This window comes from Petaurus breviceps, unplaced genomic scaffold (assembly GCF_028583685.1).
Source record: "Petaurus breviceps papuanus isolate PSGF00001 unplaced genomic scaffold, PetGlider_PUasm1.0 98, whole genome shotgun sequence".
NCBI lineage: Eukaryota > Metazoa > Chordata > Mammalia > Diprotodontia > Petauridae > Petaurus > Petaurus breviceps.
In genome coordinates, this window is record NW_027187460.1 from 9,073,194 (window position 1) to 9,099,311 (window position 26,118).

Here is a 26,118-nt window from a genome sequence, read left to right on the forward strand (position 1 = left end):
TCACCGTATACTTAGTGCCTTTGGTTTTCTTGGCACTCCTAGCAGAACAAACATGAAGGGAAAGATTATGCCTAGGACTGATTGAGGTTTTTGTTGTTTTGTTGTTGCTTATTTGTGTTTGCAGGGGCAGAAAGGAAACAAAGGAGATAATGGCAGCCCAGGACTTCCAGGATTCCAGGGACCTCGAGGACCTCAGGTAAGCAGAGAGCTCTCTAGTGGGAATCATAATTTTTCAACCTTGACCAGGAAGGTACCCTCATCTAGTCTAAAGGCTTCATTTTCTGCCCAGGTTCCATTTCTCATTAGCTAGCTCCAGGAATCACACAGTGCCCTCTCTTCAGGTAGAAAGGAGCAGGTATTTGCTCAGAGGTTACTAGGTCTTTAGGATTGAAAGTGATCTTAGAGATCATCCAGGCAAACCCCCTCATTTTATAGATGAAGCAACTAAAAGATAGAAGGTTAAGCATTTTGCCCAAGGCTCAGAAAATGAAAGTAACTATTGTCATTTTGGGGGTAGGTTAAGAGGGCGAAAAGTCAGATATTCTAAAATTAATCCATGACTCTAGACTTTGCTGCTAGGAAATTCAGAATAATTCATCACACTCCTATCCCTGTCTCTGCCACTTAGAAACTGAGTCAGAAGTGGTTTCTCAGCACTTTGGGTCCTCAAAGGGAAGAAGTAGGTGGAGCTTGAGAGAGCAGTAGACCTGGACTCAGATGTATTAGCTCTGCCGTGTCCATGGAATACAGCCATAGGGCCAGTTTAAGGTTCGTTACCTGTAAAATGGGGATAATGCTTGTACTATTCACCTCATAGAGTTTTTATGAGAAAAAATAAACTACAAAGTGATATAGAAATATGAGCTAATATAAGGAGAGCATTATTCACATTAATTCTGGGACAAATGAGAGTGTAGGAGAGGGAAAGGACAGGACACAAGAGAAACACTGACGTGTAGGGTAAAGCAGAGATGTCAAACATGTCATGTGAGACCAGCAACACTTGCAAGGGCAGCCCAAGCCAAATTAAAAGATAATTGGGAAATATTCATCAAATTTAAATAAAAATATAATAAAACATAATGTCAGTTTGTCATTTTCTAAGTCAGTATGAAGCCTACAGGGATCCATATGTATGATTTAGCAGCCCATTTATATTTGAGTAAAGAACACTCCTTAGAGCAAAAAAGAAAAGTTTGAGTCCCACTTTATTACTTCATGGCTTTGTGGCCTTGGACAAGTCACTTAACTTTTCTGGTAACAGTCTCTTCATCTGTAAAACAGAGGCAATAATATTGGCATTACCTACCTCATGTTAAAGGGGGACTCGCACCTCTGGTGTGGGGGCTGCTCATTTATCTTTCATGTCCCTCTGTCACCCAATTCTCACCTATGACAGTTGTAGCGTGCACAGTGGACCACCCCAGTAAACTGTCTCAGCAGACAGCTAAGACAGGTCGAGGGTAAACAACAGACCTCAAACCCATTGGTGAGTTGGGGGCGGGGGGTGTCTATCCTAAGCATATGAAGACTTCTCGAGGCGGAATGTGTTGATGAGAACATTTATTCCAATGGCCATGAAGACGGCTGAAACAGCTGATATGGATCACTTAAAGTTTGGTCAGATGTGGAAGCCACCAAGGTCATCTTCTGCTTCTCTGACCATTGCCAGTCATTCTGACTTTTGTCTTGTCATTGAACTTTGATGACTCAGAAAGAGAGAACGAGGCTGAGACTTTGGGTAATTCTGCCTCACTTAAATGCAATTCACAAGCAAGTCAGGACATTACCTCCTGATGTCATCGGTCCTCTTTGAAAACAAAAAGGACAGACAGCAACCACCTATCTCACAAGTTGTTGTGGGGGAAGCACTTTTAAACCTTTAAAAGGTTAAATAAATGTGAGCTAATATTATTGTCACTATCATTAACCAGAAGGAAGAGGGGACTGTATTCTGTGATTGAATCTCTGCTTCAATTTACAAAGCAGGACATGTTCTGAATCTTTGAGCACAGCACACTAGAACATCCTCTTAATTTATATGTGTGCCCACACACACATAATACTATTAGTAAGATCTACTATTCTATGAGAATAAACAACAACACCAACTTCTCAGAGTTGTGAGGATCAAATGAGGTAAAAATTGTAAAGTGCTTACTTAGCATAGTACCTGACTCATAGTAAGTTGTTGTTCAGTCTTGTCCAACTCTTTGTGACCCCATTTGGGGTTTTCTTGGCAAAGATACTGGAGTGACTTGACATTTGCTTCTCCAGCTTATTTTACCAATGAGGAAACTGAGGCAAGCAGGGTTAAGTGACTTGCTAGGGTCACACAGCTAGGAAGTGTCTGAAACCAGGTTTGAACTCAGGAAAATGGGTCTGGTTTGACTTTAGGCCCAGCAATCTATCCACTGTGCCACCTACCTGCCCAATATAAATGTTAGCTATTAGTATTATTATTAACTCCATGACTTGGTGAACCTCAGTGTTGTCACTAGCGATTTCCTAGGTAAATCACTTCAACTTTCAGAGCTTGTGTTTTCTTAATCTGTCGAATCAAAGTTTTGAACTTCTACTGCTCCTTCCAGCTCTAACATTCTATGTACTTTGCTTTTTTTACTATTAAATATTTTATGTTTGTGTCATAATATTCTGTGTTCTGTCATTTTCTGATTCTAACATTCTGGGTTGTTGTTTGAAAATTCTATGTTCCTTGTTCTACTGATCTACATTATAAGATACCTCCCAGTTTTGACATACTATGTTCTTTGTTCTAATTTTTTATGTTCTTTATTCTAAAATTTTGTATTCTAAGGTTTTTCCAGTTCTGACATTATGTGTTCTTTGTTCTAATTTTTGTATGTTCTATATTTTAGTATTATCTTCTATGGTGTTTCCCAGTTCTAACATCTTATGTTCTCGATTCTAATGTTATTCTCTGCATTCCAACATTTTGTGTTCTAAAGCATCTTCTAGTTCTAACATTCTGTCTTTTTTGTTTGAACTTTCTATCTTCTTTGTTCTAACCACCTATGTCCTCAGGTCCTAATCAGTTTTAATATGTCTATGTTCCCTTCTACTGTTAAGTGTCAAAAGTATGTTTCTGTATTCACAAATTGGCATTCTGGGAAATCACTAACTAGTGTCACCTCAGTTATTGATAGTCACATGGGAAGCAAAGGTACTCTATCTATGACTGAGTAGAATAATAATTTCTAAATATCACCATATTATTTGCTCTATATCATTGGAGAGTCAGTACAGTATAGTATAATGAAACAAGCAAGGCCCAGTGTGCTCTGGGCAGAATCAGAAGAGGTCTCAAAGTCTGTTTTCTTAACTAGCTAGCTTTGGGATCCTGGGTTTAAAACCAAAACCAAATCGAAAAACCCTCCCTTCTCTGGGCCTTGTTGTTAAGGTCTGTAAGGAACAGGACTAGACAGTCTGTAGGGCCATTTCCTCTTTGGTCTTATAAATATTTTTTTTAATTAAGCATTCAAGGATTCCATCAGCTCTCTCTTATTCTGAGATGTAGATAGGAGTAAGATGGAAGTAAGAAGACAAGAAGGGGGTGGAGTGTGCCCATTGGTAATCAATAAGGAAGATCTATTCTGATAACTTCTATTTAAGGCAACAGGCTCAGTGTTGGCATAATCTGGGCATGCAAAGGGAGTTCCCATGGTAAGAAATAAACGTCTGCCTGAATGAATAAATTGCTTCCCAAATGCTTATCTCCCATCTTCTAAATACTACAGCACTAGTAGTCTTATCACACAATTTACCTCTTTATTATACAGTCTTAGTTGTTTGGTGCCCAAATTGGTCAGTGTATTTCTTGTCCCTTTAAATAGATGAAGGTTAAAAAGATGCTCCTGGAAGGCAGAGTTGATCTTTCAAAGCCTGGTAAAGTAAATAGAACACCAAACTTAGGCCATAGAGAAAATCAGGCTTCTGATTTGGCATCAGTCACTGCTTTGATATATGAACCATATCTGTGATTCTGGGAAAATCACTTTCCCTCTCTGGTCTTTAGTTTCCTTAGCTATAAAATTAAGGGGATTGGACTAGATCACCATTTCTTAAACCTTTTAGTTTCAGAACCCCTTTATGTTCTCAAAAATGATCGAGGGTCCCCAAAGAGCTTTTGTTTATATAGGCTACATCTATTAATATTTGCTGTATTAAAACTTAAAATTAATCATTTTGAAGATATGTTTATTAACCATTTTAAAATAATAAAAAAACCTATTACATGTTAAAATAATAACATTTTATGAAAATAATTTTATTTTCCAAATTTAAAGAATAGTGAGAAGAGTGGCAATATTTTGCACGTTTTTGTAATTTTCTCTAATGTATGGTTTAATGGAAGACAGTTTTATTCTGATCTCTTCTGTTGTGATAAGTTGTCTTGGTTGAAATGCATTAAGAAAATCTGGCCTCAGACAAATATGTAATTAGAATAGGCAAGTAACATCTTGGTATTATTATGAAAATAGTTTTGGCCTCACAGAACTCTTAAAGGGATCTCAGAGACCGTCACCACCACCCCAACTCCTCGCCCCCATCCTTCAGATCACATTTGAAGAATTGCTAGATGATACCTTTGAAACTTGAAATTTTATGGTACCAGACACTTTGAACCTCCTCTGAAAAGCATTCAGCAGTGGAAAGAACAGCAGACTTGGAGCCGGCTGAGTACTAGGTTTGAATCTCATATTCAGCACTTGCTAGCTGTGTAACCTTGGATGAATACCTCTCTTGAACTTCAGATTTCTTATTTGTAAAGTGGGAATAGTAATACTAATTATACCTGCTTCAGGGAGTCATTGTGAGAAGAGCTAACAAATTTCTATTATTACTTATAAAAAGGATAAAACTTGCCTAGCTCACAGGATTGTTATGAAGATCAAGCGAGGTCATATTTATAAAAAGACTTTCTAAACTGTGAAGCACCTCTGTACAAATGTAAGGAATTACTTTTTCTGGTTTCTTCCTCCCTCCCTTCCTCAATCCCCTTAAACTTGGAATAGTTTGCAAGTGAGAATATAGACCTTAGAATGCAAGCATCTAGTGGGGAGGGACTACCTCTTTGGTATTTATATACCCAGCACCCAGAGGGGGACCTGACACACAGTAGGTGCTTAATAAATATTTGTTGGGGGCAGCTACCGTGTTTCCCCGATAATAAGACACTGTCTTATTATTTTTTTTGGACAGAAAAACACCAGAGGGCTTATTTTCAGGGGAGGGCTTATTTTAATGAACATTGACAGCAATTTTAATAAACAGGTAAATGTGAACAAAAAATGTACCTTTATTCAATAATGAATTCAATAAAGAACAGGATGACGCGCTCACTGCTGCAGCTCTGACTGGATGCAGCTCGGAGCGCGGTGTGCGTTTCACGGGGGGGGAGGGGGGATGGTGCATACAGAGGGTACCGTAATGTAGTGTGTAGCGCAGGGGATCACCTTCACTACAGTAGCAATCTCAATAGGGCTTATTTTCGGGGGAGGGCTTGTTTTAGAGGAATCTTACACAGTAAGGGGAGGACTTATTTTCGGGATCGGTCTTATTATCGGGGAAACACGGTAGGTAGCACAGAGAATAGAGCACCAGCCCTGGAGTCAGGAAGACATGAGTTCAAATCCCACCTCAGACACTTGACACACTAGCTGTTTGACCTTGGGCAAGTCACTTAACTCCAGTTGGCCTGCATTCCCCCCTCCGGAAAAAAAAAAATCCCACAAATAAATTTTTTTTGATTGTTTGGGATAGCCAATGATGCTTAACATGTACTTGCCGGGTGGCAGATTGGCTAGTTGGTTAATATATGGGTACCATGCATTACTTAATAAATTGTTAATGTTTCACAGGGAGAACAAGGAGAAAAAGGGATCCCAGGAAAAGAGGCAAGTACTCAGCATCTTTTAATTCTTTATTGATCAAATGATAAAGTGGATTTGAAAGGACTTTGTATACTATAAAATGCTTTGTAAACTGTATAGCCAGACAAGTTTTAAGGATCACCATCATCCATGCAATACCTCATTCTTCTAGAGCAGAGCAGAGAGTTCTAGGAAAGCACCTAAGGATGCATCCCATCCACCAATTATGGCAAAATGTTATTATTATTGAAATTTATCTTATAAATTTACATCTTTCTTGTTATCAATTAGTTGTTCTTGAAAATGAATCAAGAATTGCATTTTGAGATATGAGATTTTTTTATAGGTAATACACAACATCTTTTTCAACAATAGTTTGGTTTTTAATTGCCTTTCTAATTATAATGGCTTCATATTCTTATCTCAAGGCCTTCTCTCAGGGTGAGTTTCATAATTAACAGTGGTGAATGGCGGGCCATATTTCAAGTAATCTTAATTTTTTTTTCTGCACAACTGGCAGAGAGCTTGCACTAGAAGCAGAAATGTCAGCTCTGCCATTTTCATATTGTTCCTTCGTGCTCTTATTCTTAATATTCTCTTTAGTGTCCAGTCTGCTGTTGTTGTGGTTGTTTTGTAGGAAGCTGTTTAGACCACTTGTCTGTTTTGTGAGGATTAGTTTAATGAGAAATAGGTCATATAATTCATAAAGCCACATCTCCATACACTGAAATGGAACAAATCAGTGAAGGTGCCACTGTGAATCGGGGTCCCCTGCTCTTCCTTATGCCATACATAGCCATCTAACATATGGCTTGAAATGATGGAACCAGTGCCAATCTGTATATTAAATATTTATAAAGCTGAATATATTCTTTTTAGTTAAAAAATAAATGAAATGTCTTCTTACATTTACTTTGCACACCCCAATGGATTGCTTTGGACACAAATATCACACTTTGGGGACTGATAGCTTGGAACATCTTTCCTGAGTCCATCAATCCTTAGTCCTCCCATTCATTTGCTATTTGACCTTGGTTGATTCACATCCCTAATCTGGGTATCATTTCCCTTATGTAAAATAAGGAGACTGAAGTCTTTTCAAGTTGAAAATTCGGTGTTTTAAGATAACTTCCTGTTCTAATATCCAATATCTTAATATTGCTTCCATTTCAGATGTTCTAATCTAAATTTGTCTATTTTCATTTGAGAAATTTCAGACATGAAAACATGCATGGCATGGTGTTTGCCCAGGGCTGGGTTTGTTATACTTAGTCTGTCAATAAATGGCAATAATAGTGCCTGCTTTGACTGTTTCGTGGGATATTGGGAACATTGAACGGGTCATTGTATGTAAAGTGCTTTCTTATTCTAAAGCATATAATTAGGTGTTATTATTATTGATGCTAGTTTAAGCTTTTCAGGTAAACATTATCCACTCTTTCAAAAGGAAACAAATACTCTAATACATCTTCTTATTGTTTCTCCTGAGCCACTGAGTCCAGAGCCTCGTCCCTTATTTTCACATTGCATGATCTTATTGCTTCTGGCTCCCTAGTTATATGTGGAAAACATCATGTTCCAGGTTCATGTTTCTGTGTTCACCATTGTTCTCTTCCACAGGGTGCCTCAGGGAAACCAGGAGAACAAGGTGCTAAAGGAGAAAGGGTATGTAGAAGAAATTCAATCTCTCTTAAGTTGAAATCAGAAGATCTAAGTTTCAGAACCAGATCTGCTGCACAGTAGCTTTGCAACCCTGGGCAAGTGACTTTATCTTTCTAAACCTCAATTTCTCATCTGTAAAATGGGCACAATACTTCTTGTTCTACCTAGTTCACAGGGTTGTTGTGAAAAAAGTGTTTTGCAAACCACAAAGGCCTTCATAAATGTGGGTTATTGTTATTGCATAGATCACACACATCTTTGTAGCTTATCCCAGTCTAGAAAATAACTGATCAGCAAAGGAAATATTGATTTTTCTTTTCTTAATGGATCCATAAATTTTCTTGGGGTTTTTCTCTTGGTTAGTTATTGAAAAAGAAACCACTGAAATGATAAACATAAAGGTGATTGATGGCAAAGAAAAGAATCCATGTGAAGTTGAATGAATGCTGGACTAAATAGCTAAATGTCACAGTGGATTGAGTGTGGAGTCAAGAAGACCTGAGTTCACATACAGCCTTAGAAACTGATTAGCTCTGTGACCCTAGGCAAGTCACTTTAACTTTCTCTACCTCAGTTTCCTCAACTGTAAAATGGGGACAATAATAGCACCTACCTCCCAGGGTTGTTATGAAGATCTAATGAGATAATATTTGTAAAGTACTTCGTGCCTCATACATAGCAGGCACTTAATAAATGCTATGTCTTTTCTTCCTTCTTTCCTTTAATCTCCCCCTCTCTCTTTCCCTCACTTTGTCTCTCTCCCTCCCTTAGATAAAGCTTAATATATTATTTTTAGTTAAAAAATAGAAAGACTTCTTACATTTTGTCTTTTGTCCTGCTCCCTCCTTTCCTCCCTTTTCTCCTCCTTTCTTCCTTTCTTTCCCTCCATTCCTGTCACCCTTCCCTCCTTTGCTCCCTCACTCCTTCACTTTCTTCCTTCCTCTCCATTCTTCCCTTGCCTCACCCTTCCTCTCTCCCTTTCTTCTTTCCATCCTCCCTCCTTTCTTTCCTTTCTTCCTTCTTTCCATTCATTTTTCTCTCTTTTCTGTGAATCAGGATATCTTGGTTCTAATACTAGTTCTCCCATTCATTTACTATTTGATCTTCGTTGATTCACATCTCCAGTCTGGGTATCATTTCCCTCATATGTAAACTAAGGAGACTGAAGCCTTTCTAGGCTGAAAATTCTGTGTTTTAAGGTACCTTTAAGATAAATTCTAATATCCAACATCTTAACATCCCTTCCATTTCAAATGTTCTCATCTAAATTTGTCTATTTTCATTTGAAAAGTTTCAGACATGAAAACATGCATGGCATGGCGTTTGCCCAGTGCTGGGTTTGTCATTGGATATGAAGAGGGAACAGATTTTTCCATAATGAATGTTGGCAGCACCAAGATTTAATAAGATTTTCTTTACATTTGCCTGAAAGGGAGTGGGGGGGGGAGGATTTTTGCAGTAAAGTTGGTTATATGTGTGTGTGTGTGTGTGTTTTAACACCCATGAAAGCTGCTTCTCCTCACAGTGAAAATATATATCCAGTCTGCCTTGACACCCCCGCATGTGTTCCTTGTTATACAACCACTCAGAAAGGCAGCCTCCAGTTCCCCTTGTTGTCATGGCCCCCACAAGGGGATGTATCTCAGCTTCCTTTGCAAGTTCTAAGAGTGACGTGGCAGCTTCTTCCACTGTGTCAAAAGGAAGCAGAGACTGGGTCTCCATATGGAAATTCCTGTGTAACCCATTAGCCCCAGCCAAAGGAGGGCAACCAGGACTGATGAGAGGGCCTGAAGACCTTTTAGTGTGAGGGTCATTTAAAGGATCTAGGTGGGAAAGAACAACATGTTCTGATGGAGAGAGCCTTGGATTTGGAGTCAGTGCCTAGATCCACATCCTTTCTTTCTTACCATCTGTGTGACCTTGGGTGAATCAGTTAATCTCTCTGAGACTCAGTTTACTCATTTGTAAAATGAGGGAGCTGGATGACTTCTAAGTTTCCTTTCAACTCTAATCTATGATCCTATATTTTAAAAGGTGCATAACCACTGTTTTCAAATGTCTAAAAGTCTGGCATGTAGAACAGGGATTGGATTTATTCTGTGTGGCTGTAAATAGTAAGAACTAGAAAGTTAGAGGGATAGAGATTTCTGTTCAGTATAAGAAAGAAATTCCTTATAATTAAGGCCAGCCAGCAATGAAATTGATTGCAACTAAAGGTGGTGAGCCCCCTGTGATGAGAAGTGTTCTAACAGAGTCTGGGCTTCCTGGTGAGTAAGAGTGATTCTCATATTTCAGAACTGGACTAAACGACCTCTGAGTTCCCTTTAGACTCTGAAATTTTCTTATTCTAGGAGCCCTTTGCTATAGGAACCATTTGATATTGTGGAGAAAGCAGTAGTTATGGAGTCAAAGAATCAGTCAGAGTCAGAAGATAGGGGGTTGGGGTGGGAGGGTGGGGGGAATCCTAATCCCAGTTCCACAACTAATTGACTGCATGATTTTAGTTCAAAATATAAAATGACTATGATTCCTTTGTCTTTAACATTCTGTGTTCTAAAGGTCCTTTCTGTCTCCAACATTTTGTATTTCAGTATTCTATGGTCTAAAGCCTTTCTCGTTCCAACATTTATATTTTAAGGGCCCTAGTGATAATTACACCTCCCAGTGTTGTGGTAAAGATAAAATGTTCTTTTCAAACTTTAAAGCGTTTTATAAATGCTAGTTATTATTGTTGTTGTTATGTAAGGAAAGGGGAGTAGGCCCCATGCTTTATAGTGAGGCTACAGGTGTTGTGAGGCCTGTTGTTGTGTGTGACCTGAAGGGAGGCAAAATAGACATCTCTAAACATCCTCTTCTGCCATCCCTCTCCAAGGGAAACTTTCATTCCTGTCATGAGGGGAAACAGATTGGGGCCTGCTCAGAAAGGCTAAAGTATAGATATCTGCTTCCTTAAATATTATCATTCTACTAGATAGGAATGAGCTCCATCTACGTTCTGATAATATTGTCATTCGGGGGTGAAGGAAAGACCCCAAGTTCTATATGCAAGATCTCTTCTCCAGTTAATATCAGTTCCATGGTGAACACACAGGGAATAGTAAAGAAATCCATCTATCCAAATTGTAGTAAAACAGAAATCAGAGAAGGAGATTTTGTATCAGACAACATAGAATGAAGGAGCTCTCCCGTTGGGAGAGAAATAATTCAGTTCAACTAAGAGAAAGAATCCTTGACTTTTCCCTGGAGCAAACTCTCCAAAATTTCTCGAGTAGCAAGCTGGCCATACAGATGTGTGGAGATGTCCTTTCCTTTAGCAACCAGAAACGGGTTTGGGCTCTTCTATCTTCTTTCTTGAAGCTGGAAGCCAGGAGAACCCAAAATAACTTTACCCTCAAAGAAGACATGAAGTTTGATGAGTCCTGAAAGGGGGAACTCCTCCTTGAATAATCCCCAAAGAGGACTGGCTGAGAACAGAAGCTCTCTCCTCTCACCAGCTCCACCCCACCCCTCAGTTAGGGCAGAGCCTTCATCTCTGCCAATAAGGAGACATATCAAACTCCCTATCAATGGATTTTAAGACAGGAGTTACAATTATTATTCTTCACGTTCTTATTTTTTGTTCAATCAATGTGTGACTCTTTGTGACTTCATTTGGACTTTTCTTGGCAAAGGCATCAGAGTGGTTTGCAATTTCCTTCTTCAGCTCTTTTTACAGATGAGGAAACTGAGGCAAACAGTGTAAAATGACTTGCCCAGGGTCACACAGAAAGTGTATGAGGCCAGATTTGAATTCAGGAATTGAGTCTTCCTGACTCCAAGCCCTACACTCTATCTACTTTACCATCTATTTGGCCATTATTCTCCATATCAACATTCTATATTCTAATGGCTCTTCTAGGTCTAACATTCTCTGCTTTACATCCTAGGTTCCATTCTCTTTTTTACATTTTCTATTTTTAACGTTCCATGATCTAAGACCCTTTCTAGGTCTAACATTTTTTCTTCTTCTTTGAGGCTTCCATCTCTCTCTAACATTCTCTGTTTCACCATCCTGTATTCTAAGGATCCTTTTAGTTCCAATATTCTTGAAGCTTTTGTGGACATTACAGTCATATCTAGCACTAAGAAGAAAATTCAATTTGATTAAGAAACTCCTCTGCTATTTCTAGAAGTCTGCCACAGCTGGCTCTAGCTAGTGGGATCTATTAACATAAATACTGCACTTTCTATGGCCTCTCAAGCTGTGAGGAGTCTTGGAACAGAGCGGGGCACATCCTCTAGGCTTTGGACATAATGGTTCTGACTGAGCATACTATATACTCATTTTTATATGTATGTGCTATCTCCTTCCTCTAGGGAGATCCTGGAGTCAAAGGGGAGAAGGGGACCCAAGGACAGAAGGGTCAACCTGGAGAGCCAGGATTACCCGGTCATAAAGGCCACACAGGATTGATGGGCCCTCATGGACCTCCAGGAGAGAGTGGACCTGCTGGGCCTCCTGGACCACCAGGACAGCCAGGATTTCCTGGAGCAAGGGTAAGAGTAGTAGGAAATCAGCACTGGATGAAGCACCCTACTCAGTCTCAAATTTTATTCCTTTTTGACAGCCTTTTCTCCAGCTCAGCAAACCCCTCACATTCTTAGTTACCTTTGTTTTTAGCAGCAGGAGTAGGGTAATAAAGTGGGTAGAGCTCTAGATTCAGAATCAAGAGAACTGGGTTTGAATCCCAATTCTGTTGCTGCATACCTGAATGGCCTTGTCAAGTGGATTTACCTCCTTACTTCTGTTTTCTCATCTGTCAAAAGATGGGAATGGGACAAGGAGATTTCAAGAACACTTCCTGCTATTAAACCTGGGATCATTACTGTGTTAAAGAGGCCTATAGTTGTAGTCATTTACTCAGTCAGCCAGCTGGTACCCAGTAGTGTGCTAGGCACTGGGGACACAGAAATAAAAGAATCCTCATCCTCAATGAATTTCTATTTTATTTGGTGGAAGGAAACCATATTTTACAATATGGTTTATATAAATTTAAAGGAAGTATGGTCATTTTAGCGGGGGAAGGCACTGACTGTTGGAAAGGTCAAGAAAACTCTTATAGAAGGTGGTGTTTGAGCTAAATTGTGGAGGAAATTAGGAATTTTAAGTCGTTGGGGCGAGGGGAAAATGCATTCTAGGCATGGATACAGGAGATAGAGTGTGAAGTGTGAGGACCAGTAAGAAGTCCAGTTTGATTGGATTGAAGAATGTAAGAAAAGGAGAAATATGGGATAAAGTTGGAAAGGAGGGTTGGAGCCAGGTTGTAAGGGCTTTAAATTCAAATAGAATAGGGGTTTATAGTAGCAGTTGTGATAATGATTAATAATAATAAGGGTAGCATTTGAATATCACTTACGGTTTACAAAGTGCTTCACACAAACCATTTCATTTTACTTTTTGTTTCTATGACTCCGTAATATCTTCTGAACGTCTCAGCTGTAAGAAGCACTGGTGCTTAGCCATGGTATATAATATTTGATTTGAAAGACCCAACCGTAGTCTGCTAGATTGAGCATTACATCATCTTATAAGCCATTTGACAGGAGCACTTTGGGATCAGTCAGCTGTTTAAACTGGATAGTCAGTCTTTTCAGTTCCTTGGTAGATTGCTGGACCTGGAGTCCAGAAAAACTGAGTTCAAATCTGGCCTCAGATTTTTGCTAGCTATGTGACTCTGGATAAGTCATTTGACCTTCATTTGCCTTAGTTCCTCATCTATAAAATTGGAACACATTGGAGAAGGTAATGACAAAGCACTCCAGTATCTTTGCCAAGAAAACCCTCAGGACACAACTGAACAATAAAATGAGATAACATTTGTAAGGTGCTTTTGCAGACCTTAAAAATAAAAACTATATGAATGGTAACTATTGTTTTATCATCAAATATAATCTGCCTGGATCACTAGTCCTGATGCTGGCTTGGCTCTTTTCTTCCTTTTTTCCCACTTTAGCTCTGTGCATCTCACTTCCCTCATTTATCAAATGAAGTTGGATCAGAGCATCTCCAAGGTTCCCCCTGGTAGCTTTAATGTTCTGGGAGGCCCAGCAACAATGAGTGTCAGGGCATGGGATGCCAGGCTTCAGGAACAATCCTGAGGTGAAGGCAGTGAAAACAATGCCTTTCCTAAGCCCCTTTTAATATGTGCTCAGCAATCCCTTATCTTGCCTTATATCCCATAAGTGATCACAATATACCTGCTGGGAAGCCAAAGAACTGGCCTCTTGATTGACAAACAAAATCTCAGCAGTCAGATTTTAGAGGCAGGGAGCAGGCCTCAGCAGGGACTTTCTGTTCAGAAAACTGGGTTGGGAGACCAGAAGATGGTTATTTTATAGAAGGTGGTGACACACTCTCTTTTCCCCTCGGAAAAAAAAAAATAAGCTCCCAGAGAAATATCCTACAAATAATTGGACTTTCAAAGCTTATCATTTTGTTACAGACAACACAGACAGGACAAAATGGGTCATCTAGTTGAGAAAGCACATAATATTGGGAAGAAAGACAGGCAGGCTGACTGAATGTCTTCCTGAACTCTGGCCTGGTTTTTTTTTTTGGGGGGGGGGGGTTTATTTTGAGGAGAAAGGTTGAAATTAAGTAAGTAGGTGACCAGCAAGTTCAGTGTGGGAGGAACTGGAATAGTAACTAAAACCCAGAGTGAAACCAGGAAGGAAGCTTACCTTCACATCCAGCCAAGGGCCTCAGTATTTAAAAGTTCTTCGTTGAATGACTGATTAATCTCTTATTGTACATCAATATTTCTTAGTAGAAAAGACACAGCAGTTAAGCACCGGCCCCGGAGTCAGGAGGACCCGAGTTCGGTTCTGGCCTCAGACACTTAACACCCACACAAAAAAAACTAGCAGTGTAACCTTGGGAAAGTTACTTAACCCCAATTGCCCTCCAAAAAGGCAAAAAAAAAAAAACCCACAGCAATCCTAAACTCTAATTCATCCCTCTTCCATTTACTCACTGTGGGACCTTGGACTAGTCATTTACCCTTACTAGACCTAAGTTTCTTTATCTGTGACTTGGGAACATTTCCTCCCCTGCCTATCTCACAGGGTTATTGGAGTAATCAAATGAGAGAGCAAGGATGCAAATGAGGGTGCAAAATCCCTTTGCAAAATGGTGAAGTGCTGTATTCATGCAATTATCAGTAGTAGTAGCAGCAGCAGTGTTGGCAGGAGTAGCAGTAGGGAGTATATGGCTGTATATTCTAGACTAAGAGTTGCCTAAGGACAAGGATCCTGCCTCAGGAAATCCTGCATTCAGTTCTGGCCACAGATGTTTACTAGTTGTGTGACTCTGGGCAAATCACTTAGTCTCTGTCTGCTGCGTTTCCTCATCTGTAAAATGGGAATGATCACAGTATCTACCTCCTATGATTTTTGTGAGGATCAAAGAAGATATTTGTTAAGTGCTTTGCCAACCTTAAAACCTTCTATAAATGCTAGTTATCATCAGTATCATCTCTCTTGCTACTACAGAGTGCTCTAAGCTCTTAAGAAATCTATATTGAATGAATAATTATTCAAGTTCTCTCCCATTTCCACCACCTTAGAATTCTGTATTCATTCTATGAAATTCAGCAAAGCTTTTCTGAGCCCCAGCTGCATGCCCAGCATAGTTTTCTGGGTTATATTGTAAAAAAGGGGTTTAGTCATGATCCTGGCTCTGTCCTTTTCTACCTTAGTGACCCTTCACAACTCATTTAGACTCTGCAGGCCTCCTTATTCATCTGTAAGAGGAGGGGTGTGGGACTGGGTGACCTTTGAGGTCCCTACTAGCTCTAAGGAGGTGAGGCTGCAAGTTTGGTGCCTAAGCCTCTGTGTGTTCTCCTCTTCTCATATGAAGGTGTACGCATTACAGGGATTTAGCAATGATGGAATGATGACATAGATACAAAAATGGTACTGAAATACAAGGTTTAGTAGTTATTAGTTTCTGCAGACTGACCAGTATATGGTACTCATTTGTTAATCTTTCTTTAGTAATAACTCCAACTTTCTTCTCTTCTAGGGTGATTCCCCATCAGTGGACACTCTTCGAAGGCTTATCCAAGAAGAGTTAGGGAAACAACTTGAAAGTAAGTGCATATGGTCACGTTTTAGGGAGGAAGTAAAATGGTATCAGTAGACCAGAGTTTGAGTCTGAGTATGTATTCTGCCATTTACTTGAGAAAGACATTTCCCTTTCTAGGTCTCGATTTCCTTATCTTAAAAAATAGCATTGTTATATTAGTTCATTCAGCAAATATTTATAAAGCATCTACTGTCAGACATTATGGTAGGTACTGAAGGCACAAAGACAAAAACCCCCTGCACTCGAACTTGCACTCTAAGAGAGATAAGGGATAATATGTACCATGTAAATAAATTTAAAAAAAAAGATACAAAGTAAATTGTGGCTGGACTAGCAATTTAAGAGATCAGGATAGGTTTCCTTTAGCAAGATTATTCAGGTTGACTGAGGCAGAGGTAAATAAAACTGAACAGAAGGCAGAATGAAGGGATATGAGGCAGAGGTGAAAATAGAGCACGTGGGGCGGCCAGGTAGCACAGCGAGTAAGAGCACCGGCTCCAGTGTTGAGAAGATCTGGAGATCGAATCCCGGGCTCAGACACTTAGCACCCACCCAGAAACACCTGGCCTTGTAACCTTGAGCAAGTTACTTAACCCCAATTGCTTAGGGGCTACCAGGTGGCTAAGCGAGTAAGAGCACCGGCCCCAGTGTTGGGATGACGTGGATCAAATCTGGGCTCAGATACTCAGCACCACACCCAGAAATAACTGGCCATGTAACCTTGAGCAAGTTACTTAACCCGGATTGCTTTAAAAAAAAAAAGAAAATGCACAGTGCTATGTACACGTGCTGTACATAGGGGACAGCTGTGCAAAGGCATGAAATGGGAGAGCTAATGCTTGGGATGTAGAGTAGTGGTGTCAAAAGAAAAAAAAGAAACAGATCCCTGTGGGCCACTTGTGGACTTAGAAAAGTCACAAATTAGTATTATTTCTGTTTTATTGTATTTTTATTTATTTTGTTAAACATTTCCCAATTACATTTTAATCTGATTAGGGATTTACTCAGGAGGAAGGATAATAATGTGCAGTAATCTAAGAATGGAAGAATAAAGTCGGGCAGTGAAAGGCTTTGAAAGCCCAACAGAAAAATTTGCGGTTTATCCCAGAAATGAGAGGGAGTCATCAGAGCTTCTTGAACATGAGAATAACATGGTCTGATCTGTGTTTTAGGAATATGACTTTGGCAGCAGTGTAAGGAACAGATTGGAGGATGTATAGACTAGAGGTGGAAAGCCTGATTAAAGTTTCTTGTAAAAATATACTGGAGAGGTAATGAGGATTTGTAATAGGTGGTGCCCTGTAAGAAGGAAATAGATGCCAGTGAGCATGTGGAGTTAGAATCCATATCGTTGGGCAACTGATTGGTTATAAAAGATGAGTGAGTGGGGTGAGTGGAGAATGACTGAGGTTGTGAACCCAGTTGACTCAAAGGATAGCATTGGACTCAACAGAAAGAGGGACATTAAGAAGAGGGAAAATTTTGTGGGGAAAATGAGTTCCATTTTGGACATTTTGAGTCTGAGATGCCTATAAGACATCTGGATGGAGGTATCCAATAGGAAGATGGTAATGAAAGACTGAATCTCCTCAGAGAGAGAAATATAGACCTGGGAGTCATTGACATAGCAATGATAATTGAACCCATGGGAGTTAGGTGGGGTCTCTGAGAGAAAGTAAGAGTAAAAGAAGTATAACTATAGAGAAACACATCTAAACTTTATTGTAGCCTTCTGGGGGGAGATTGGAGGGAGGGAAAAAAAAGAACAAAGTAAAAAAATGCACCGCAGAGAACAAAAGAAAACTCACAAGGAAGCAAAGATGAACAATTCTCAACACAAGCATTATGTATCATAATCTTTCTTGAAATGAAGATCTATTGTTACATATTTTGAATCCTCTCTTGTGTTTTACAATGCATACAACATGCTTTTATCTAACTTTATATTTAAGTTCCAATATTTACATTTATGATGTTTTTGTTTCTTTTCTCTGTTCTGTATTTGTGTTCTGGTGTTAGTCTAAAATAAAATTTTGGGAAAAAAAAGAGGAAAAGAAGATAACCCAGGACAGGGCATTGGGTTTATTTCAAGTTAGCAGATGGGATATGGGTGATGATCCAGCAAAAGGACTGAGAAGGACTGGTTAGACAGGTAGGAGGGAGAATCAAAGAAGAGTAGTGTTATAAAAAAATCAGGAGGGAGTACTGATGAGAAGATGACCAAAAGTATCAAATGATGCAGAGAAATAAAAGTGTGTTAAGCTCCCTTAGAGTTCTAATAGTCTTTGTTCTCCCTTTTAACTTTCTTATTCTGCATATAGCAGATGAATAACAAAAAATTTGAAATTTGGGAGTGCTGCTGAAGGGAGTCAGACTTCTTCTAGAGAATGGTAGCCTATTAATAAGTTATTGGAGAAGGGCCAAAAGGAGATATTCATATTCTTGGTCAGGAACCAAGAAGTTTTAGTTATTTCAAAAGGCCTTGTTAACAGGATACAAGAGCAGGATAATAGACATTGTCATGAATCAGGACCTAGGAATACTGGGTTAATCTGAGTCCTAGAGACTATCTGTCTGTCTCCTTAGTATAAGAGTATTGGCTAATCACTAAGCTTATTTTTTTTTCAGATCAGGTGGGGGAGGAACTGTGTCCACACCAATTACAAACAAGAAGTAAAGAGTCATGAACAAGAGACCAGAAAAGCCACAGTTATAAAAATCATTGCAAGAGAGAAAGCCATGACCTCTGTGTCAGGACAACTAAATTTTGTCACTAGCTAGCCTTGGTTATATTTTTTCCTTTCTCTAGGCCTCAACATTTGATCTGTAAAATGAGGGGTTTAAACTAGATAAGCCCCAAATTCCTTTCTAAGTTCTAATATTCTATTTTCTTAGGTCCCTTCAATTTCTTTTCTTTTTTTTTTTAAGCAATCAGGGTTAAGTAACTTGCTCAAGGTTACACGGTACACGGCCAGGTGTTTCTGGGTGGGTGCTAAGTATCTGAGCCCGGGATTTGATCTCCAGGTCTTCTCAACACTGGAGCTGGTGCTCTTACTCGCTGTGCTACCTGGCCGCCCCGTCCCTTCAATTTCTAATGGTCTGTGTCGTAAGATTTCTTCTGTCTCTGACATTCTGTGATCTATCTTGTAACATTCTGTATTCTAAGTCCCTTTTCAATTCTAGAATTCTATGTGTTTCTGTTCTAAAGTTCCTGTTAGCTCTAATGTTTTACGTTCCAACATTCTAACGTCCAAGGTCCCTTTTAGATTTAACATTCGGCAGTTCTGATGGAACCATTGACACTTACTCAAGGGCACTTGAACATTTCAGTGACTGAAATCATGTGGGTCAGCCGGAAAAGGTCCTCGAGATGCTTTCTCAGTGCGTGGCCTCCTGGAAAAGTACAAAGAGTTATGTCCAAAGGATTCTGCCATTCAGCTCATGCACCTGCCCTCCCTCTGTGGCCCAAAACACTCTTAAGTAATAGTCCGTAATTCTTCCTTTGGCAGGGCAAGAAGAAAAGTCTATAAATACCTTCAAGGTACAGATATAGATAAAAGAGGGGATTTATTCAGGATCCAAATATGGAGGGTACAAAGAGCATTGCGTTTGGACTAAAAAGGAGATTGGCCTAGATAATAGCCTGGTTAGAATGAGGCATTTGGGGTATAATGGGAAGATTCTTTTTTTTTTTTAAAGCAATTGGGGTTAAGTAATTTGCTCAAGGTTACACAGCCAGTTATTTCTGGGTGTGGTGCTAAGTATCGGAGCCCAGATTTGATCCCCAGGTCATCCCGACACTGGGGCTGGTGTTCTTACTCACTGTGTCACCTGGCAACCCCTAAGCAATTGGGGTTAAGTAACTTGCTCAAGATTACATGGCCAGGTGTTTCTGGGTGGATGCTAAGTGTCTGAGCCGGGATTCGGGCCCCAGGCCCTACACTGGGGCTGGTGCTCTTACTCGCTGTGCTACCTGGCTGCCCCTAATGGGAAAATTCTTACCTTGAGACAGAAGTCCTGAATTTAAGTCCAGGCTTTAACCTTAAAGGTTGTATGAACTTAGACAAGGAAATTCTACCTTTAGTAAATGAAACAATTAATGAGTTCTGAGGTGTCTTCTAGCTGGAACAATTTCTGAGTCTAAAATACATAAATATTGAATCAGTCCCAGTGTTAGAGAGGTTAAGACTGAAACTTTCCCTTTTAAATCTTGCTTTGCTGTCGGATTGCTGGTAAAGAAAGGAGATCATTATATAATTGCTGACACCACAATGTTTAGGAAAAAGACAGCTAAATGAGACAGAAAATAGAGTGCTAAACCTGGAATCAAGAAGATCCAAGTTCAAATCCTGATTTAGATGTTTATTGGAGGGGTGGCTAGGTGGCACAGTGAATAGAGCACTGGCCCTGTAGTCAGGAGGACCTGAGTTCAGGTCTAGCCTCTGACATCAACATGGGAACTAGCCGTGTGACCTTGGGCAAATCACTTAACCCCAGTTGCCCTACCTTCCCCCCTCCAAAAAGCAAAAAATAAAAGAAAAATTAAAAAAAGATGTTTATTGGTTTCAGTTGACCTCTGTAAGCCTCAATTTTCTCATCTGTAAAATGGGGATAATAATGGGGCTAATAATATCATCTACCTCACAGGGTTGTAGTCAGGATAAAATCAGATAATATATGTAGAGTATTTTGCAAACCTTTATGAATATATAGATAATGTTAGGAGGAATCTAAGTTATATAGTGGATAGAGACCTTGGCCTTAGAGTCAGTTCCAGGTCTCCCTCACTTACTAGCTGTATGATTCTGCCTCAGTTTCCCCATATGCAAAAAGGAAACAATACCACCACCTATTTTGAAAAGTTTTTATGAGGGTCTTACGAGCTTAACAACTTAGGGACTAACATGGGGGAAAGGGCAGCAAATTTGGAATGTGAATGCAACTAGGCTTATGTGAGGTTGGTGTGGTAAAGTTAGGGACCCTGAAAATAATGGCTGTGCTCTGTGTCCTCAGAGGGTCTGAAAGCACAGACTTTCTTGAGGTAGTAGCTACTAGAGCAGTAAACCTGCCCTTGGCATAATGTTCATGCAGTATCTAGACCTTTCACTTCAGCCTGGGACCAGACAATCCCTAGAGTTTAAGATACTTACTTGGACAGTGCCCAGGTCAGAAGGGAAATCAATTCCATTGAATTCAGTCCAGCAACAAACACAATTAAATACTATCTATGAACAATGCACGAAAGACCAGAGAGGACCAGAGAGCCTTGGAGTAAAGAAGGTCTTGGTTCAAGCATTGCCTCTGAGGCTTACTAGCTGTGTCATGATGGGTAAATCACTTAACCTGTCAGTGACCCCCAGGCCATTCTCCAAGACTTTAAATTGCAGAAGAGTTAAGTTACCAGTCTGCATTAGTGAAGAGAGTTTCCTTCTACCTTGAGGACTCCCAACAAAAATAACAACAATAACAAAACTATGCAAGGCCTTATGTTTTCTCTGAGCCTTTCCCTAATTCAACATAAGGTTAGGGGCAGCTAGGTGGCTCAGTGAATAAGAGTTCCGGCCCTGGAGTCAGGAGGACCTGAGTTCAAATCCAGCCTCAGACATCTGACACACTAGCCGTATGACTTTGGGCAAGTCACTTAACCCCAGTTGCCTTCCAAAAAGCAAAACACACACACACACACATACACACAAAAACCCATAAGGTTAATAATACTTTTTTCCACCAAACTCACGGGATGGTTGTGCAAATAAGTTTAAAGGGCCTCCTATATTCAAGGTTTCATGGTAAAAATTAGGTATGTAAAGTTGTTTGGTTTTTTTTGGCTTTTTGGAGGGCAGTTAGGGTAAAGTGACTTGCCCAAAGTCACACAGCTAGTAAGTGTTAAGTGTCTGAGGCCAGATTTGAACTCAGGTCTTCCTGACTTCAGAGAGGTGCTCTATTCACTGCGCCATCTAGCTGCCCCATATGCAAAGATTTTAAAAAGTTACAGTCCCTAACCTTAAGAAACTTATACTCCAATAGAAACGATGAAGTATGTACACGTACAAAAATATATAATAAAAGGTATAGCAAATGGAATAAACAATATAGGTCCATCAGGATCATGAGAGATTAGAAGAGTCCATATCACTTTCACCTGGAAGGATCAGGCTAGCTTTACTGGAGGAGGTGGTGCCTAAGTTGGGTCTTCTAGGAAGGAAAAAGAAATGCTTATGTATTGGAGAGCTGGGGTGAGGGGGACAGTTCTAGTTCTTGTTGAGGTACAGTGAGTCTAGAAAGGGCAGAATGAAATTATAGTTAGCAGTTCAGTTTGGTTTGAGTGTGGAGTACATGAAAGGAAAAGTAACATGAGATAATGTTGGAAAGGTAGGTTGGAATCAAACAGTGGAAAGCCTTGAATTCAAGGTGAAAGAATTTAGAAGAAATAAGAAGTCAGTGAAAAACTTTAAGAAAGAGTGTGTATAGTATTACTGTAGGAGCACTAAACTTAGAGTTAGAAACCCAACTTTGAACCTTGGATATAACTTCCTAGTTTTGTGACTTTGTGTAAGTCATGTGACCTTGATGGTAATCAACTCCCTCATCTGCAGCATGGAGCTAATAATATATGTTTTGAGGAAAGTACATCCTAAGAGGCTAATGCAATGTAAGGTATTAACTTTGAGCAAAGAGAATGTCCATGATGAAAGTATTTATGTCACGCTTCTTCATTTTCTTCAACTGCCATCCACATTTGTGTGGGTTGTTTTTTTTTTTTTTCCAAATTAGAGATGACTCAACAGTTCAACTTCGAGAATACAATATGGGAAAAACATGTTTTGTGTTAGAGAAGAATCCATGTGAGGAAAAGAAAGGAGACTAGGTTTTAGTGGATGACAAATTCCATTTGAGTCAACAAAAAGAAAAAGAAAACAATACTCAAACTGTATAATCACAGAATCAAAGAATTTCAGAATTGGAAGTGAAATTAGCAGTCATCTAATGTAAGTGATACACAGAAATAATCCCTCCTTAATGATATGCTGAACAAATCAACAACCAGCCTCATCTTGAAGACCTCCAATTAGAAGGAACCCATCATCTCCATAGAGAGGCTATTCCATTTGGGGAGAGGCAGAGTCTAGAAAAAGAGTGTTGAGAGTTCCCTGGTCAGACCTTATCTGGAGTATTGCATTTGGCCCTTGGTGACACATTTCATAAATGAGGTTAACAAAATGGAGGAGCAATGCATACATAACAAGTCAGCTAAAATGATGAGGGCACTAAAAATGATGACTTTCCAAGATTCTTTGAAGGAGCTAGGAATGAATATTTAGCCTAGAGAAAAGAAGGCTGTAAGACACATAATTATCTCTCTTATATTAATAGCCATCTACTATGGGGAGATCCAGGATTTTTTGTCTTCCTATTTCCTAATTCTCTAACATTCTCTTCAATCTTGTTCAGACCTTACCCAACTGGGAAAGTTTAGATCTAATCAAAAGGTAAAGAAATTCTAGTTTATGTGAATTGGTGGATTCCTATGCATTGTGTTTATTCAGTTCTGGATGGAAGTGGATTCCCCCTTTTGTCTAGATTACCCTGAGTGGGGGGGGGGGGGTAGTCTGATATAGGTAAGTCTCTTTGTCCAAGATTGAGTGATCAGAGTCAGTCACCAGACCCTTAAAAGAAGAAGCCCACCTCTCATTATAATATTAATTCTTATTACTTGTCAACCAATCTGAGTTAATTTCTACCCTCAAGAACACTCATTCTTCCAAGAGCATATAAGCATGAAGTGGGTTCCATGAGAGGTCTTTGGCATTTGAGAGTTCCATTGACCCTTTTTATTAATTATCCATTAGAAGTAATTAATAAAATGATTGATTACCCACAAACTATTCTCTCTAACCTTTTATATGTCACAGCTGAGAAGCGAACATGATATTGGTCTTCAAAGACTTAAAAGTCAGGGTGGCTAGGTGGCGCAGTGAATAGAGCACCAGGCCTGGAGTCAGGAGGACCTGAATTCAAATCTGGCCTCAGACCCTTAATACTTACTAGCCATGTGACCTTGGGCAAGTCACAACCCCAATTTGCCTGCATTCTCCTCTCCAAAAAAAGAAAAAACTTAAAAGTCTTTCATACAAAAGAGAGATTAAGTCTATTCTGCCTGGTTTCAGAGGGCTGAAATAGAAATGATAGAAGTTTCAGAACAGCAGATGAGTGAGGCTACTTCTGAGGAAAGCTTCCCAACAATTACAGCTATTCAAAAGGGAAATGTTTTGCCTCTCAACGTAGTGAGTTTTCCCTCAGTGGAGATCTTCCTTCCCAATTAAAAAATCACCTACCAAAGATCTTGTAGAAGAGATTACTAGTCAGGTGTGGCTCAGACAGATGGCCTCAGAGCTCCTTCCTAATTGAGGATCTGGGATGATGGGATTCAAACCAATAAGAACCAATAAGAGGTTCTTAATCTTATGCACGTCTTAGGCTTTGAAAGTCTGAAGAAGCTTAATATTACTACTTTTTGTCACCTAAATTCATAATTGAAGGAAATGCTAAATTTCAGTAAGAAGTAAGTGAAAATGAATGTGTAACCTTTTATCCTACCCAAGTTCACAGACTCCCTGAAATCAATTCACAAACCTCCAAGGGGCCTGTGGACCACTACACTACCGATTCATGGATACCTATCAGACTGGCTGTCTTTTATCTTTCTTGCCAAATATATTCATAGCACCATATAAATGTCAGTGATGATGGGCATCAGATTCTGAGCATCTCAATAATGTATCTTTTCTGCTCTTGTGCAGTTTGGGTTCCTAAAGTCCTAATGGTATCTCTCACCTCAAATCTCTATGTTTTTTCTTCTCCACAGCCAAACTAGCATACCTCCTGGCCCAGATGCCACCAACACACGTCAGAGCAACTCAGGGTCGGCCGGGGCCCCCTGGACCTCCTGGAAAAGATGGCCTTCCTGGAAGAGTAGGTCCTATGGGGGAACCAGGCCGGCCTGGACAAGTGGGCTTAGAAGGGCCATCAGGCCCCATGGGGCCCAAAGGTGAGTGAAGCTGGAATGTCCAGGACAATTCCAGAAGAGACTAATTTGTTTAGTCTGGAATTGTAAGGAGGAGGGAAACTAGAATAAGAAAGGCATCCCAGCAATGGCAGATTCTGTTCACTGAGCCCCATCCGTCAATGACTAGACAGTGAGATTATACCATAGCATGTTATATGATTTAGGAGAAGGTGCTTGGACTCTATAGACTTGGGCACAAGTTCCAGCTCCAACACTAAGTCTCTATGTGAAACTAATAGGTGAGTTGTTTAACCCTTCTGAACCCCAGGTGCCTCATCTGCAAAGTAGTAATGATAATAATGTGTCCTACCTAGTTTTTCAGCATCATTATAAGACATTTTGTAAACTCTTAATTACTATATAGATATGAATTGTCATTCAAATCATTTTGTTTTTAGTAAGTTTTATATCCCCAAAAGGGATGTAACTGTAAAAGAGGGAAAAATAACTTGGCACCATTCCATCTCTTTCTTTTTCATTGACTGCTATTTCCTTTCCAGTGCCTCTGTTCATCCATTTGTTCAGTTATCTGACAGGGGATGGAAATTCAGGAAACCCTGATTCTAGCTCTAGCCACTAACTTTATATGACTTTGTATAAGTTGCTTCATTTCTCTGGACCTGTTTTCTATTAAATGAAAGAGTTGGACTAGGTCAGGGGTTCTTAACCTTTTATTGTGTTACAGATCCACTTGTCAGTCTAGTGAAGCCTATGGACCCTTTCTCAGAATAGTGTTTTTAAATGTATAAAAAAAAAAGAGTAGGATTACAGATGAAACCAATTATATTGAAATAGAAGTTATCAGAATATTTTTAAAACAAGCTCGCATACCTGGACTAGATGATTTTATTCAACTCTTAATATTTCATGCTCCATATTCTAATATTCTGTGTGCTATGATCTCTTCTATTTCTAACATTGTATGTTATACATCTTAGAACTCTATGTTCTAAAGCAGGTGTGGGGAACCTATAGCCTCCAGGCCACATGAAACCTTCTAGGTCCTCATGTGCAGCTCTTTGACTCCAAAATTCACAGAACAAATCCCCTTAATGAAAGGACTTGGACTCAGTCAAAAGGCCACACCCAAGGACCTAGAATGCCACATATTGCCTGGAGGCCACAGGTTTCCCGCCCCTGTGCTGAGCTCCCTTGCTTCTCTCCACTTTATGGTTTTCACTCCAATGTTCTACATTCTAAAGTTCTTACCAATTCTAACATTCTGTACTCTATGTTCTAAAATTCTTCCTTCTAAGACCTCACCTAGCACTAACATTCCAGTTTCTAAGGTCTCTTCCAGCTCTAACATTTTGTGATTCTAAATTGGTTTTATTCATGTGTGTCACTGAGTGTTTTGTCCATTTCTTCAT

General features: G+C 39.6%; 1 protein-coding gene across 1 annotated transcript in view; it reads left to right on the top strand.

The window, feature by feature from the left end:
• The window catches only part of COL22A1 (collagen type XXII alpha 1 chain), a 630,085-nt gene that overhangs the window by 596,410 nt on the left and 7,557 nt on the right, over nt 1-26,118 (top strand). The window contains exons 58-63 of the mRNA XM_069081305.1: nt 125-196; nt 5,883-5,918; nt 7,515-7,559; nt 11,913-12,092; nt 15,619-15,685; nt 24,548-24,730. Of these exons, the coding sequence (XP_068937406.1) occupies nt 125-196; nt 5,883-5,918; nt 7,515-7,559; nt 11,913-12,092; nt 15,619-15,685; nt 24,548-24,730 (583 nt within the window). The remainder of the gene's footprint in view (nt 1-124; nt 197-5,882; nt 5,919-7,514; nt 7,560-11,912; nt 12,093-15,618; nt 15,686-24,547; nt 24,731-26,118) is intronic.